Source organism: Natrix helvetica, assembly GCF_964273705.1.
Source record: "Natrix helvetica genome assembly, chromosome: 6".
Lineage (NCBI taxonomy): Eukaryota > Metazoa > Chordata > Lepidosauria > Squamata > Natricidae > Natrix > Natrix helvetica.
In genome coordinates, this window is record NC_138553.1 from 56,442,812 (window position 1) to 56,460,572 (window position 17,761).

The window sequence follows — 17,761 nt, forward strand, 5'->3', positions numbered from 1 at the left end:
GCTCTGGAGTATAAGACCCACCTTAGATTTTGAGGAGGAAAACGAAAAAATCTGCCTCTGTCTACCAGCATCCATCGGTATGCATCTGGCTAGTGATCTTGCAGCAAACGGCAAGGTCAGCTTCAGCATATTATCGCAGCCTGATTCAGCATGAGCAGCTGATTGACAGGTGGATTGGCCTTCCGGAATACCCCCAATCAGCTGTTTCAGAATGTTCCAGGGATTGCCATAGACCAGCGATGGCGAACCTTTTTTGGCTCGCGTGCCATAAGTGGGGGAAGCACAAGAGGGTTGTGTGCAGATGTGCCGCACCCATAATGCAATGCGCGACCTCCCCAGTGCGCATGCACGCAGTACAGGTGCAAACCCCCCCATTTTTTGCATGCTTTTTTTGCCCTCCCCATGATCCAGAGGCTTTATAGGAGCATGGGAAGGGTGAAAACAGCCTCCCCCACCCCCCTGGAAGCCCTCCGGAGGCTTCAGGGACCTTCAGGAGGCTTCCCTGAAGCCTCCGAAGCAGTCAAAACGACCTTCCGAGCAAACTGGAAGTCACTTCCGGTTTGCTCGGAAGGTGGTTTTAGGCGCTCCGAAGGCTTCAGGGACCTTCAAGAGGCTTCCCTGAAGCCTTCGGAACCCTCAAAACGACCCTCCGAGCAAACAGGAAATCTATTTCTGAACTTCCGGTTTGCCCGTAGGGCTGTTTTTTTGCACTCCGGAGGCTTCAGGGAAGCTCATGAAGCCTCCGGAGGGCCTCCAGGGGGTGGGGGAGGCTCTTTTCGCCCTCCCCAGGCTCCTATAAAGCCTCTGGAGCCTGTGGAGGGCGAAAAATGGCTTTAAAAAAGGGTGAAATGAGCTGGCCAGCGCGCGCATGCATGCTGGCCAGCTGACAGGGCAGCGCCTCATGCGTCCTGACAAATGGCTCCGCGTGCTACCTGTGGCACGCATGCCATAGGTTCGCCATCACTGCCATAGACCATTTCCGTCTCTGTGCCTTGCATTTTCACCCTCCAAACGCTGTGTTTTAGATCTGTTCAAGGCTGCGGAGATTGCCACAGCACATCGTTGCTGATCACTGCCTCTGCACATTGCATTTTCGGCCTCCACACATCACGTTTTCGGCCTAAGCACACCCCATTTTTTGCCTCTGTGCGTCATATTTCCAGGTGGTGGGGATCGCCACCCCTCCGATCCCCACTGCGTGGAACTGCCCAAATATGCGATGCGCAGAGCCAAAAAATGGGGTGTGCGGAGGCCGAAAATGTGATCTGCAGAAGTGGCAATTGTGCTGTGGCAATCTCCTCAGGTTGGAAGGGGTCTAAAATGGAGCATTCGGAGGCTGAAAACGTGATACGTGGAGGTCAAAAACGCAAGGCACAGAGGCCAAAAGCGCGAGACATGGAGGCAGCAATGGTCTGTGGCGGATTGCAGGGATTCTGCAGCCAGGAACAGGTCTATACCGCGATGTGTGGAGGCTGAAAATGGCCAGCAGGTGTGCGGGGCTACATATGGTGTATAAGATGGACCCAAATTTTCACCTTTTTGGGAGGGGGGAGTGTGTCTTATACTCTGAAAAATAAGGTACATGACAGCCTGAAAGTATTTACTTACCTATGGATTCTAAGTAGTCTCCTTCATATGAATGCTTGTAGAGGAAGAAATGGTATCGTGCAGAATTCTTAGGAATTCGTCTTGGCAAGTCCTTTAATTCAGTTGGAAGTATACTGGCCAGGACAATAATTTCATTGTTCATATCAATTTGCTGTGAACATATGTAATACTAATTATAAAAAAGTATACAATATATCAGGGGTGTTCAACCTTGGAAATGTTGCCTGGGAATTCTGGGAGTTGAAGTCTACAAGTTTTAAAGCTGCTAATGTTGAATACCCCTACAATATATTCTTGTTGAATGAAATTTAAAATAATGAGGTGTGGAATTCAAATTTTCACTCTGCTGACAAGAGGGTAGTTGGATCCAAAGGAGGGTTTAAGGTAGAATGAAGCATGAACAGTTTTTGTTGCTTTTTCCATCTTTATTGTGTTTTCCCTGTTTGAAAGATTCTCAGCCAGCAGAAACAGATTTTGACGTCAAGCTTTGTGGATATTAACTTCTAGTAAAAATAAAAAGTCCACTCTCTAATGAATCAAATACTCTTTTTGTACTGGATACAATACTTAATTGTAATTGTTATTTTAATTTCAGAATAAGAGATTTGGAAGGGACCTTAGAGGTCTTCTAGTCCTCTAGTCTGCTCTGGCAGGAGACCCTTTACCATTCCAAAGAAGTAGCTGTTCAATCTTTCCTTAAAAGTCTCCAGTGATGAAGCACCCACAATTTCTGAATGCAACCCATTCCACTGGTTAATTTTTCTCACTATTAGGAAATTTCTCCTTAGTTCTAAATTGTTTCTCGCCTTGATAATTTCCATCCATTGTTTTTTGTCTTGCCTTTTGGTGCTTTGGAAAACATGTTGACCCCTATTTTTTGTGCAGCTCCTCAAATATTGGAGCACTGCTATGATGTCACCTCGTCTTTATTTTCATTAGACTAGACTAGGGGTGTCAAACTTGATTTCATTGAGGGGCACATGATGGTTGTGTTTGACCTCAGGGGGCCAGGATGGGCATGGCCAGCTTGACCTCACTTGTGTCGGGGGTGCCAATGTTTGCCTGAGTGCACTAAAAGCGAAAATGGGCTCCCGAGCTCCCATTTTTGACTGTGACGGCTTCCTGTAATCCACTGCGAGCGAAAACAGAGCTCCATTTCTGCTGGCGGAGGCACTGCGGGCTTGTCCTTTGCTGTTTCCAGGTCAGCCCCATGGGCCAGATCTAAACACCCCTGGTGTTTGACACTCCTGGACTAGACATACCCAATTCCTACAATTGATCTTCATATGTTTTAGCCTCTAGTCATCTTTGCTGGTCTTTTATGTACTACTTCTAGAGCCTCAACATTTTTTTTATGATTAATACACACTTAAATAATAAGACGTAAGCGGAATTGGTTTTCTTTCATTGGAGTACAATGTCTGTGTTCTGTATTGATCTTATAATTCAATATGCAATGCTGATAAATGTATTATGTTAAGGAATTAATTTATCTTACCAACTGTACATAATTAAGCTCTTTGCTTTTCAATTTTTTTAGTGCCTGAAGGGCATCCTGAGCTACTGGAAATGCAACTCCTTGCAAAGTCTGATGTTTAGTATCAACACTGACTTCAGTTTGTACCTGAAACACAAAATTTAAAACAGATTAAAGAAAGGCAATTGCGTAATGCATATTTGTGCTTCATCCAAAGCACGAGAGAAGAAATTAGAATCCTCAATTATAGTCATAATTTTGAATGGTATGTTCCTTCTATCTGCTTCATGTTTGAAAGAATCTTCATAATTTTTTTTTAAAAAGTCACTAAACTGGATCGTAAAAGAAAAGGGGGTTTGCTTCTATTCAAAGAAAATTTGATCAGAAATAAATCTTATTTAATGGAAGGAAACACAAGAGTTTAACGGTTAAGAAAAAATATTTCAGGCTGTAGGAAATTTGACATCCATGCTTTGTTTTAAACCTTCTAAACAGAGTTTGGCTTCCAAACTAAGATGCAATACCTCACTAATCTTGATTTGTCGAAGTTCTTCTTCAGCTGTTGTCAGAGGAACAGGAGATGACTGAATAATCAAATATTTATGATAACCGTTTAATGAAACATCATCCTGAAAAAACAGAGCCATCAGTTTTGCATGACTAGTAATTTCCAATTGCAACATTTTCTTCTGAAGCAGTTCAGTTCAGAATCATATTGCTTTACAATTAATTAAAGATGCAGTTCTATAGCGCTTACAACAATGTTTCCAGATCACCAAATTCAGAAACGCTCCAGCCTCAGAGGAGCAAGTGTCTTACATTCTTTCTCAGAATACAAAAACAGCTTTACTAATGTTTAACATTTAAAACGCAATGTGGCAAGAAAGGAAATAAGGAAAACTCAAATTGCTCTGAGATAAAACAAACCAAGAAACGAACAACAAAATACTCCCCAAACAAAAATATTTCAACCACTTTAAGTTTCCCTGCTCCTCCCCAAAATATCAAATTAACACATGAAAATACAACTGATTTCTTCTTAAGATTATCACTTACAAATAAATGGCTAAGTTAGCTTCTATAGAATGCATACCTTGTTTGTTCCAAATACTTCATCTTTAATATGTCCACCTCCAAATTCTTTCTTTATAGTTGCCCGAGTAGCTGCATATAACATTTTTTGTCGAACCTGATTGGTCATAAAAGGGATAAATTTGGATTTTTAAAAATTGAATTAAATGAAAATTAAATGCTAAAACTACTTTTCATATAGATTTACAATTCTTCCATCCTTCTATTCCTACAGAATTGTTTAATTTTTAAAATTGCTATTTAAATTTTCCTTTTTATTAGTGTATATATGATAAAGGTACACAATTATTGCAAATTATGATAATAGGAAGAAAGACATAATAGTAAAATGTTAAGTTGAGCTAGGTGCAAACATGAACAACTAAATTACTGATTTATCAAAAAGTATAATTTATCATTTATAAAACAACATTATTGACGTTATATTACTCCCAACAAAGGTTTAAAACTTTGGGTACAATATCCACTACTTCCTAAATACATTCTTCATTAAAATAGATAGGTAATATGATTCAATATTCTTTAGCTACTGATCTTGCTGGAAATTATAATGCAAAATGTCTGGAACACAACAATCCCAGATGGAAAATTTCATATTCTCACACTTGAAACAAGTCTCTGCAATTCTATGGGAAAATGGGAGGGAAGGGAGAGATGCTGCCTAGGAAATGGTCAGATAAGAGACAGCCCACTACTGCATAATAGGCCAAGAAAGAGGCTAATAAGAGACCCCTTCCAGTTCTCAGACTGTATGAGAGACAGCAGGAGATTTATACTTTCAAACTTGCAAGATTCTGTTAACATAACCTTAGGCTAAAGTAGAATTAGCTCATCTGTCTGGTCTACCTGGGAGGGCTGAAAGTCGCTTATAGGTCAGATGGATGGGCTCCTCATAATGTAAGAATAAGAATCACTGTTCTTCACAAATTTATGAATTATTAGTTACAGAATTCAGTGGTACTGCCTATGCTGACAACAGCACTTCAGAATTAAAGTCCAAAACATCTGGAGGGATATCAGAATGCCAGGCTAGTAAAACAAATATAACAAATTCACATGAACAGATTTTATTTCTTTTTCAATTGGTGCTATCCTTTCCAATGGGTCCCTGTTAGCCAAGAAAGATATGATTTAGGGGTGAGAAGGTGGAAGACAAGCACATGGATCTGTGAACTATGGGAATGATCAAATAATAATTTGAAGTAAAAGATGTATTTAAAAGAGTTTAATGTATGGTTTGTCGTCAACAATTTAATTCTATTACATACAGGAGAATGATCTGGTGACCATGCAATAAAGATCCATTCATATCCTTGAGCATTCTGAGAATCTAATCTGTACAGGAGATAACATGGTTGTCTGTCTTCAAGCAGAGGGAGAATAAAGGAATCATAATCCTTTTCCCAGGTTGAACCAGGTTGTTTAGCACATCCCACAACAAGCTGCTCTGTAAAAATACATTAAACATGAATGACAAACTATTAATGATAGCAACATTTATATTAAAGAAACATATTTATGTTTCCCAGAAGACTACTTAAAGATCTACTGTAGAGTTGGCATCTATCATTCCCAACATATCCAAAAGGCATCAGGCCAGGAAAAATATCCAGGAGTCATGCTGAATTCATTAAAACCAAAATATGCTATTAAAAATTCCTTACAAAAGGCAATTAAAGTTAGTTAAGAGACTTCAATTTCTAGCCCTTTTTGAAATGGGACAATAAGACAACGGAAAAGATTTAAGAGAATGTATAGTTTAGAATTGTGGCTATATTGGAATGAAATGCTATTAACTTAGCCATGACTTACAATTAGCCTAATCGACTTTACTCAACCAACTGCACCATGAACTACTTATATACCTTAAACTAAAATATGGTTCGTTATTAATGTGTCATATGAACAGCTATTTTATTGCCTGGTATTAAAATTACAGAAGACACTGGGACTATGGTTTTTATTAATTACTAAATATACAATATGATTAATTATATTGTTATGCAGTCTTTTATTACTTTATAAGTAACTCAAAACAGTGAACATACATAATTCCCCTTCCTCATCCTATTTTCACTACTACAACAACCCTGTGAAATGGGGTCAGCTGAGAGAAAGTGACTGGCCCCAAACACCTAGCAGTCTAGGGCACAACTAGAAGTCTCAGGCTCCTGGTTTTTAGGCTACTAGTTTAATCAATACACCAAACTGGCTCTTCTTCTTTTTCTAGTTCTGCCCTCCTCCTTTCACTTTCTTTGTAGATAACAATTCACTTAATATTAAAATAAGATGCAAGTTTCTAAATCTGTAGTCTAGATTGGAAAGTTAAAAAATGCAGTAGAAAATCTAAATACTATTGCTACAAAGCAACATAGATCGGGAATTTTCAAAGTAGTTCAAGATATGGAACCTGCTAGTTTGGATCAAGAGGTCTGAGATTTTTTTAAAAAAACTCTAGTAACAGAAGATTAGTTCTGTTCAAGACCTTTCCTTGCTTTTTTTGTCCTTAGCCTTTCATGAAATCTCTTGTGAAATTTAATATTCTGTAGAACAGGGGTCCCCAACCTTCAGACTTTTACCCGGAACTGGGCTGTGCAAATGGCGGGTGCTTATGCGTGCACTGTTCCACTTGAGTGAGTGGTGGACACAAGGGCACTCACGTACAAGCACCTCCATTTGCATGAATGGTGGGCACTCATGCATGAAGCTCCATTTGTGCTAGCAACAGATGCTTATGCAAATGGAGCTGTGCATGCTCACATGTGCACCTGCTGCTCGCATGGAAATTGGAAAAGTTGGGGACTGCTGCTGTGGAACATAGTTTGAAAAATCCTGATGCAAGTCTGTCACTAATGATAAAACCATAGGGTTCAAAAGGAGCTTAGAAGTCTTCTACTCCACCTTTCCTCAGCTGGACCTTATCACCAGGAGTCAAGCCTGACTTAAGCAAAACATCATCTAGGACATAGGCAATTTCTATTGACAAGCACTGCCTTGTTCCAAGTACTCAGAAACAATACATTCATCAATCACTTTACTGATTTTCCCTTATTCATCTAGGCAAAACTGTGAGAAAGTATCAGAAAAGGAAATGATACATACCATTTTCAATAGCTATTTTTAAAAACCTGTATTGGCCATTCCTAGCTCTGGCAAAAGTTTCTTTGACTTCTTCACTAGCTGAAAGACAAAACAAAGAAAAAGAACAATGGATTTCATTCTGGTTTATACCTAACCATTTCGCAATAGCACTTAGACTTATATACCGCTGCACAGTGCTTTTACAGCCCTCTCCAAGTGGTTTACAGAGTCAGCATATTGCCCCCAACAATCTGGATCCTCATTTTACCCACCTCAGAAAGATGGAAGGCTGAGTCAACCTTGAGCCTTGTGAGATTTGAACTGCCAAGTTGCAGGCAGCCGGCAGGCAGCAGAAATAGCCGGCAGTACTGCACTCTAACCACTGTGCCACTGTGGCTCTACATCAGTTTTTACTACATCAGTTATGACTGAAACATATGTTCACATGACCAGCATTGTTAGATATTTAATATCACAAATGATGAGCTGTTTACTCATGAATACAAAAATAAATAAACTAGCATGATTAGAAATTTCATTTTATGTTGTATAATTTACCTGTACATGTAATAAATCAAATCCACAAAGTAAATAACATTTAAATAAACTGCATATGCCTTCAGCTGTTGGCATTGACAATAAGTCAACATAGCAAGACAAAAACACATTTTCCTACAGAAATTAGCATAGAGTCACATAAATGCTAAGTTACAATGAGGGCAATCCAATCTGATTTAGTTTCTACAGGCACATGAAAAGCAATAGCAGAAGCAGTTTTAGAAAGCAGCGGAAGCCTGAACACAAGTGTGGAAGAAATTCTCCTTTTCTTCAAGAAAGACAAAAAAATCAGGGAAAATAATTTATTTTTCTGGGAAGCCTATTAAAAATCCTAAATTCTTATTCAGTTTCTAGAAGTTGTCAGTTGTAGACAGCAAAAATTATTGAATGAACTTTGGTTTGCAGATATTTTTGCTTATCTATTTATCCGTTCTGGTACATCTTTTCTACTCCTCATAGCTAAAACACTTTCTCCAGATGAGAGTGACAAAATGTATATTTAGGACAGAGGGTTGTTTGTCAACCCTCATTTTTCTATTCTGGTTGGAATTTTCAATTTACACATGATATCAATTAATTCAATGGATTTCTATTTTTCCATTGTGGCCTTTCTATTCCTTTCTCATATAGCAAGAAACTTCACTTAAATTCCTGCCATTGGCCTTGTCAATCTAACTGCCTTACCAGCTGTTAACTATGGTTTGAGTTTTATTATTAAATTTATATACTGCCCCCCTCTCTCCGCAGGGTTATTGAAATTAATCCATTTCCCAATGTTTGCTCACATCTTGGTTATAAAGCAGGGCCTCCAAAGTGGTCCATTGGGGTGGTTGGGACTATCCAAGGGGTAAATATTTGTAAGTAGTACTATTAAAGTAGTATTTGTTACATTATTTTCATATAATAAATGTTCGGGGTCGATGAATAATCAAAAACCGCATGAGCTGAAGGGTTTTGGGAACCTCAGCCATCAATTGACTACACAGACTCGATTCGTAAGATCCTGTAAGCTAAATTATGACTGGCTAGCGGGTGTTTCAGCCTCTCGCCAGCTATTAGGATTTCAGCAAGGTTTCTTTCCCGTTGCAGAGCAATCGGACGGTAAATCCCGGAGGTGAGTTTGCTTTGAATTTCCTCACATAGAAAAAATGAGGATAAAGTTAGCATTTGCCATGTAAGGAGCTGTAGTCAAATGCGAGGCCGCGAGAGTTGAACTAAGCGTCGTTCAAATAACCTCCGCCACTTGTGTTTCCAGCACTAATCGTTTGGCTCGGAAGCTTCCGAAGCAGGTGCGACTCCCAAGAGGGAACCGCAAGCCTTCTCCTCCACTCTTTTCCCTCCTCCTCCTCTTAAACTCCTTCGCAACGTCACCTAGTGACAATGTAAAAACGAGCCTCTCTACAAGCCCTTCGCTGCACGGTGTTTTGCGTGTTTGCTATGATACAATAACAAAATCCTTTTTTGGAAGACTTTGGAACGACTCTATCATATTATGGCTTCAATAGCCAGTGAGAAGAACTGAGAAAAGAGAGGACATTGAAAGCCTATCAGCTAGATCTCCGCTTCCCTTGTCCAGAATTAAGTTGCTCACCCAGACTTCCCTTCCTCAATTACTCCTCAACCGAGCAGTGAAGCACTCAGAGGAATCCCTCGCTTTCTTCTAAAATTAGGCGTAAATTCCACACACGGGAGCCGCAAATCTGCGTATTGGGCGAATGAATTAAATCTAAATGCCAGAAATTGTCCCTCCCCCAGTGGCCCCTAGCAGAACCCCCCTGGTTCACGGGGGTAGGGTTAGTGGTGTCAACGCCCCAGCATGAAATCCAAAAACAAATAAAAGGAAGAAATCCGAAACCACAGATTGCCCTGAAAGATACTGTACTGTACTGTATTGTACTGTACCTTGGATGCCAGTCTGGTGGGACATGACTTCAACAATAGCAGCTATTCGCACTTGCAACTCTGGTCAGCAGGCAAAGGTAGGAGACACCACCAAGAGCCCAGACCGGCGCGGGACGCTCACGTGACGCTTTGCTACCACTCAGCCACTCGCCCGCCTTCGCCCAGCCGGCAGCTCCTTCCGGCTGGAATTGCACCGGGAGTCACGGGAAGCGCTACCCTCCTGTGCACTACACTGCATCGCAGTGCCGCTCGCTGGGGAAAAGGGAGATCCGAGACCCATCTTGCAACATTTAACGGGCGATCTCGGACGCGCTTGAGGTCCAAGTCAACCCTACTAGCTTTGATTCATGTCATCCCCAAGACCTCTTCGTAGAATTGCACCAGAGTCTTGTTTTCAACGTAATCCTAGTCTAGAACAGAGTACTCCCTCTTTACTACAACTGTATGTCATTTGAAAAAAAAAAACATCCATAGAGCCATAAGAATGAGAAACTTAGTTTATGCTCTTGTCCTTGTTTGTGACCTGGCCATATTAAACGTTTCATCTAAGAACTTAACAAAAAACAAATCCTATGAACACTTTGCTTAAAAGCAAAAAACTTTGAATTCAGCCCCAAAATATTCCTTTTAGAATAATCAATTGGCTAGTTCTTAAGGTGTTACTGGACTGTGTTTTTATTGTTGCAATACTTCATTTTTGAACTAGAGGCATTTGAATGGCACCAAGACTTATTATTTACCTAAATACTGTATAATGTTGACTGTAGGTCCAAACACTAACCCTGAATCTCTTGGAAGGTTTTTCTTCCAGGAAAATTTGAGAGAAAGATTACAGTCCTGACAATCTGTATGAAATAGCCTGAGTCAGTTATATATTCACTTATAAAATAATCTCACCCAGTTAATAAGACTGCAGTCATAAGATTTACTCACAAATATAGCTTTCAAAATTGTATACTAGAAAAGGCAAAGAAGCCCTCAAGTGGAACATAAGGTTGTTTGCCATTAATTGTTTTCTGGCGAGTTTGAGTAAATATGCATAGAAATGAGATGAGTAAATATAGTATAGAAATTTTTAAACATCATTTAACTGAACCCTGTCATTCCAATTTATCTGGAAGAAAAGCTAATTAATTTCTAAGAGACTGGTTTCTAAACAAACATTCATAGTACCGCAACCTGAAAATGAGTGTTTCTGAAATAAAATGTTTTAATTTTAGAGAAAAAAATACTATGTTGGGTTGGAATGTAATAAATATAACTATCACACTATTATTCCAAAATTTAAGTTTTACAAGACACAATAAATGCTGTTTTGTTTACTTGGAATAACTCAATAGTACCAACATTAATTCTTGCTTTCCTGCTGTATAGCAGTCTCCTGAGGTTTTGTAGCCCAGATATAGCATATAAGAAAATAAGAAAAACAAATTTAAATTTAGCCATTAAAAAAAAGTAAAGTAGACCCTATGATTTAATTAGAGAAGCAAACAATGGCATGAAATGTTCCAATTCAAATCTTCAGCCGAGACACTTCAACTATTTCATTATGTTAAATTATTAGCATGCTATCAGTTTAAATTTAAATTAGTTGCACAATATTTGCTATTGGTTAACTTATACATGATGTAAAACCAATAAAACTTTAACACTAGCTGGCTTGGCCCAACATACTAGTACATGGTTAACTGAATCATAAATTAACCCAATTGCCTGGATTTGTACTGTTGGAAACAAAATCTGGTCCAGTTCCAAACCCAGAGAAAGATACAGGAGGCACGTTGCAATTGGAAAGGAACAATGGTGGGTTACTCCCAGTTCAGCCCAGTTTGGCCGAACCAGTAATAGCAGCAGCGGGAGGTTCTGCCCACCTGCCCAGATGCTTCTGTGCATGCGGGTGAAGGAGCGAGCCCGAATGGTTGTGAAAAAATTGGCAACCTGTAGAATATTGGTCGAAGAAGGAGGCAGGACGTGTTCTGAGGGAAACTGCAACTGCTTTTATTAATGTAACAACCAACTATGTACAAGCAAAGGAACAGCTCTCTCCTTCCTGACAGCTATTTATATGGAGTTGTCAGGCAGGCTAACCAATCAGCTGTCCTTGACAGCCCGCGCTCAGCCAAGCCGCATCTTAGCCAATCAGGCGCGGCTTGGCTGTTGCTGGCTGCCAGGACAGAACACTCCTTCCCCCCCAGCGAGGACGCAGGTGCGAACGTCGCGCAAGCGTACTCGCTTAAATAGGCGGGGCGGCGCCGGACCCGCCCAGAGCGCGTCAGTGCAGGCGGAGTTGTCACAGAGGGAGGAGGCACCCGTGGAAGCTCCTCCCGGGAGGGAGTGTAGCTCCAGGTGACGTCGTCCAGGCCCGCCACAGAGGGAGGAAACACAGTCTCAGGTAGGCCGGGGTGAGGGGGCGCGGCCGTGGGAAACGGAACAGAACACGGTGGCCGGTAGGCGGCGTCTTGGCAGGTGAGGCCTGACTGGGGAAAGGCCTGGTTGAAATCCAAAACTGGAGGAGCATGCGCGGATTGAGACGGCCATTGTAGCGGCAGCCCGTCGGCAGGCCCTGGGTAGGAGAGGCCTGACTGGGGGAAGGCCTCATTAAGGACCACCTCTGTCGGTTGTGGTGGAACGTCGGCTGGATGCGGGTCAGGGTGGAGTGGACCCTCGGTTGGGTGGCAGCGCCTTAGCTGATCCACGTGGCGCCGCCACTTGGATCCATTGGGAAGGAGGACCCTGTAGGAACAGGGACCTTGATAACAGTCGGCGCCCATTTAGGGTCCCCAGAGAAATTTCTCGCCCAAATCAAGTCCCCCACCCCAAACGAACGGGGAGGGGCCCCCAGGTTGCGAGGCTGCTCCCCTGAATAGAGTGGGTGCATTCTATCCAGGGGTGTCCGCAGGCGCCTGCCCATCAGCAGCTCAGCGGGGCTTTTGTTGTCACTGGGGCAAGGGGTGGAGTGCTGGCTTAACAGGTAAGCCGCCACCCTTGCCGGCCAATCGCCCCGAGCCATCCTGCCAAGAGCCTCTTTGGCCGAGCGGACAGCACGTTCCGCCCGGCCATTGCAGGCAGGGTGATAAGGAGCGGTGGGCGTGTGGCGGATGCCCTGCATGGCCAGGTACTGTTGGAACGCCGTGGATACAAATTGCGGTCCGTTGTCGGACACTAAGATGTCCGGCAACCCGTGAGTGGCAAACAACCGCTGCAACGCCCGAATAGTGCTCTCCGCTGTGGTGGACGTCATGAGGACGATTTCCACCCAACGGGAGTATGCATCCACGGCGACCAGGAAAACCTGGCCATGAAAGGGGCCCGCGAAGTCGACGTGGAGCCGGGACCAGGCCCCCTCGGAGTTTCCCAGCACCGCGCAGGAACAGCGGGCGGGGCAGGTCTGGACATCTGGCAGGAGTGGCAACGGGCCACCCAGGCGGCGATGTTGTCGTCCAAGTGCGGCCACCAGACATAGCTGCACGCTAAAGCCTTCATGCGCGCTATGCCAGGGTGGTCCACGTGGAAACGAGAAAGCACCTGGTGGCGGAGTGGGTAGGGAATGATGACCCTGTCCCCCCATAAGAGGCATCCACTATGGATAGCCAGTTCCAGCTGGCGAGATTTAAAGGGGCGGAAATCCTCATGGACTTTGCCCAGGGGCCAGCCCCTCAAAACCCAAGAGACCACTTGGGACAAGATAGGGTCAGCCTTGGTATGGGTAGCCACGTCTGACGCAGTCAGGGGCAGGTCTAAGGAGGCAATAGAGAGAATAGAAGTAGATGGAACCGGGGTGGGGTCTCCGCCCGGTAGGGGGCAGCGGCTAAGGGCATCTGCATGCCCTAGCTGCTTGCCTGGACGGTAGGACAGCGTATAGGAATACGCTGCCAGGAACTCCGTCCAGCGGGTCATCCTGGGGGAGAGGATGGGAGGGGTAGGTCGGTCACCAGCCAGAAGCCCAAGGAGAGGCTTGTGGTCCGTGTACAAGGTAAAATGCCGACCGTATAGGTAATCGTGAAACTTTTTAATCCCGGACACTGCAGCCAGAGCCTCCTTGTCGATCTGGCTGTAGTTTCTCTCCGCCAGGGAGAGAGTCCGAGAGTAAAAAGCCACGGGGGCTTCTGAACCATTTGGGAGGACATGGCTCAGAACCGCCGCCAGACCTACGGGGGAGGCGTCACAAGCAAGAGTCAGCGGCAGCCTATCACTATATTGGACTAGGACAGCCGCTGACGTAAGCATGTCTTTGAAAGCCGCGAACGCATGCGCTTCACGGCTGCCCCAGCGCCAGGCCGCGGATCGGTCGAGCAACCGATGCAGCGGCTCGGCTAGTGACGCCTTGTGAGGGAGAAATGGCGCGTAGAAGTTTAAAAGGCCCAGGAACGCCTGGAGCTCCGCCTTGGAGGCCGGCGTGGGGGCGTTCCTGATGGCCAAAACCTTTGCAGGAGTAGGGTGGATGCTTTGGGCATCTATTAAGAAGCCCAAGAATTCCACCCTAGGCACAGCAAATACACATTTGCTGGGCTTTAATTTGAGACCCGCGCCCCTAAAACGGTCGAGGACCTTCCTGAGTACTTCGATGAGCCCTGAGCGACTGGAGGCAGCGATCAGGACGTCATGAAAGTACGGAACCACGCCAGGGAGCCCATGGAGCAAGTGCTCCATGAGGCTCTGGAAGATCCCCGGGGCTATGGAAACGCCGAATTGGAGGCGGCGGCAACGGAAAGCCCCTCGGTGGGTGATGATGGTTTGAGCAGCCGTCGACTCGTCATCCACCGGGAGCTGCTGGTAGGCCTGCGCCATATCCAGTTTCGCAAAAATACAGCCCTGCCCCAGGGAATGGAGCAGGTGCTGTACGACAGGGACCGGATAGGGGTTTGCCTGGAGGGCAAGGTTGATCGTCGACTTATAGTCGGCGCAGAGACGAATAGACCCATCGGCCTTGACAGGGATCACAATTGGGATCTCCCATCTGGAATGGTCGACGGGCTCTATTACGCCCTGCGCCAGTAATTTGTCTAACTCGGCGTCAACCTTGGCCCTCAAGGCAAAAGGCACCCTGCGGGCCTTCAGCCTGATTGGTGCAACCTGGGCGTCGAGATTTAGCGAGATGGGGGTGCCCTTATACCTTCCCAATTCCCCACTGAATACGTCAGCATAGGTAGTTAGTAAGCTGGCAGTATCAGGGGGGGTGTCCATTGCGAAATGGACCCCGTGCACATAGAGCCCCAACGCAGGGAACCAGTCTAGCCCTAAAAGGGCAGGAAGGGGTTTTTCCACTATGAGGACAGGCAGTTGGCCTTTAAAACCCCCATACTCCACCGCCACAGGGAAACACCCGAGGATAGGGATGACCGCCCCATGATAGTCCCGCAGGGAAGTGTCCGGGGTAGATAGCTGGATTTTCTTAACCGCTAGGCAAAGGTGTTGAAATTCAGCCCAGGAGAGGAGGGAACAGGAAGAGCCAGAGTCAACTTCCATTGAGCAAGGCGAGCCCTCGATTAAGAGGGAAATTCGGATTCTCGGCACACCTGCAGCCGCGGTGAAGACCTGCTCTGCAGGGGTGGCAGGTGGAAGTTGCGGCTGGTCAGCGGCGAAGAAGGCGCCCTGCGGTTTCTGCTGCCGGTGTGGAGGGTTGGCTTGCTGGAACGACCTGGTCGCTTGCCCGCTGGTGTTGGTACGTTGGGGCACGGAAGCCCTGCAGACCTGCGCCAGATGCCCCTTCCTCTGACAGTGGCGGCAGATAGCTGCCTTAAAGGGGCAATCTGCGCGGTTGTGATCGTCTCCACAACCCAGGCACGGGGTTGCCGGCTGCCGGGAACGCTGCTGCTGCTGCTGGGGACGCTGTCTCGAGATTGCTGCCAGTCGGGCCACCAGCTCTTCTTCCTCCTGGTCCGTCATGGGCACCAGCTGGTCGATGAGGCAAGTGCGGCCAGGAGGCGGAGGAACCTGGAAACGGACCATCTCGGCTGTGGACTGCTCTGACAGTTCAGCCGCCCTAGCCTCGGCGATGGCTTCGGCCAGGGTAACCTCAGGTCTGGCCAGGAGGCACCTCTTGAGGCGAGGATCCTTCACCCCACAGACGAATTGCTCGACCAGTGAGTCGTCTAAGTCCAGGAATTCGCAGGGGATGGCCGTTGTGCGGAGGAATTGGAGGAACTGGCTTACAGATTCCTCCGGCTTCTGCACACACTACCTAAAGGCGTAGCGCCTCGCTATTTTCGATGGTGTGGGCGCGTAGTGGTTGCGGAGCTTAGCGATTAAAGTGTCCCAGTCTAAGGAGTGGACTGGTCGGGGGGCGGCCAGCGCCCTAGCGGCGTTGATCATGGCTGGCCCGCAGCAACTGAGGAAAAAACTACATTTCTCATCCATTGGCAAATTGCGATTGCCATTAGCAATGAGAAAGCACTCAAAGCGCTCGAGGAAGCCGGCCCACGATTCGCCGGCTGTCCCGTAGGGAGCGAAAGGTGGCATGGACGCCATGGCCGTCAGGAGAAAATCGCCGGTCTGAGGAGGGAATGGCGGAATTTCGTCCGGTTGTGATAGTGCTGGTTGTTAGCGATGTCAGCGATGTCAGCGTGGCCTCAGAATCCCACCCTCGTCGCCAGTGTAGAATATTGGTCGAAGAAGGAGGCAGGATGCGTTCTGAGGGAAACTGCAACTGCTTTTATTAACGTAACAACCAACTATGTACAAGCAAAGGAACAGCTCTCTCCTGCCTGACAGCTATTTATATGGAGCTGTCAGGCAGGCTAACCAATCAGCTGTCCTTGACCAAGTCCTTGACTCAGCCAAGCCGCGTCTTAGCCAATCAGGCGCGGCTTGGCTGTTGCTGGCTGCCAGGACAGAACACAACCCACCACTGGAAAGGAGGTCTCAATTTATTTAGAATCAGAAGTGAAGTGACACAGCAATTGGTTCTGGGATAGCTGACAAAGCAGTCTGGTGAGTGGATGGCTTTTTATGTGGTTCTAGGGCAGTGATGACAAACGTTTTTCTGCTCAGGTGCCAAAAGTGCATGCGCGATATTGTGTGCGTGCCCACACCCAATAATGCAATGTCCTCCCCCCACACATGCACGCACAACCTATCCACAGGCTCTGGAGGCTTTCCTGAAGCCTAGGGAGGGCAAAAAAGGCCTCCCCCACCCTCTGGAAGACCAAAAATTAGTTGGCCAGCACGTGTATCTGTGCTGGAGCTGATATAGGACAAAACCTCATGTGCCCTCAGCTGTGTGTGCCAAAAGTATGCACGTGCAATAGCGTGTCCGTGTGTGCCCACGCCCATGATGCAATGCCCTCTCCCTGCATGCGCACACAACCCCCCCACATGCGCGCACAACCCCCTGTGCTCCCCCCCCAACGCATGCTTGCAGGCCTCATTGAGGAAGGCCTCCGGAGCCTGTGGATGGCGAAAAACAGGCCCAACAGGCTTTCCAGAAGTTCAGAAAGGCCTGTTGGGCCGTTTTTCGCCCTCGCCAGGCTTTAGGAAAGCCTCTGGAGCCTGGGGAGTGCAAAAAACAGGCCAACGGGCCTACCGGAAGTTTGTTTCTGAACTTCTGGTACTATCTTCCGGTAGGCCCATTGGGCTTGTTTTTCACCATCCACAGCCTCCAGAGGCTTTCCTGAAGCCTGGGGAGGTTGAAAAAGGCCTCCTCCACCTTCAAAAGGCCGAAAATCAGTTGGCCAGCACACCCATGCGGGCTGGAGATGACATAAGGCAACACCTCGCGTGCCCTCAGATATGGCTCTGCGTACCAAAAGAGTGTGCATGCAACAGCGTGTGTATGTATGCTCACACCCATAATGCAATGCCATCCTCCCACACAGCCATGCGCAAAACACCTTGCCTGCACGCACAGCACCCCGCACTCCCCCACGCATGTGCGCAGGCCTCACTGAAGCCTCCAGCCTTCTGGTAGGCCCATTGGACCGTTTCTACCCTCCCATGCTTCAGTAAAGCCTCCGGAGCCTGTGGATGGCGCAAAACAGCCCAACGGGCCTACTGGAAGTTCGGAAACGGACTTCCGATAGGCCTGTTGGGCTGTTTTTCACCCTC

The 17,761-nt window shown here is 46.0% G+C and overlaps 1 protein-coding gene across 3 annotated transcripts in view; it reads right to left on the reverse strand.

Moving 5' to 3' along the window:
- Positions 1–9,840, reverse strand: part of TWF1 (twinfilin actin binding protein 1) — a 36,941-nt gene extending 27,101 nt beyond the window's left edge. For 2 of the 3 annotated variants that reach the window (XR_014175710.1, XM_081957091.1), the window contains exons 1-7: positions 9,719–9,840; positions 7,280–7,357; positions 5,446–5,624; positions 4,179–4,274; positions 3,610–3,714; positions 3,107–3,232; positions 1,609–1,759 (exon numbers count right to left, since the gene is read on the reverse strand). Coding sequence is in view for 2 of the 3 variants with exons in the window: in XM_081957091.1 (XP_081813217.1) it covers positions 1,609–1,759; positions 3,107–3,232; positions 3,610–3,714; positions 4,179–4,274; positions 5,446–5,624; positions 7,280–7,357; positions 9,719–9,743 (760 nt within the window). In the remaining variant the exon portion in view is untranslated. The remainder of the gene's footprint in view (positions 1–1,608; positions 1,760–3,106; positions 3,233–3,609; positions 3,715–4,178; positions 4,275–5,445; positions 5,625–7,279; positions 7,358–9,718) is intronic. The other variant, XM_081957092.1, reaches the window with a different exon arrangement.
- Positions 9,841–17,761: the final 7,921 nt, after the last annotated feature.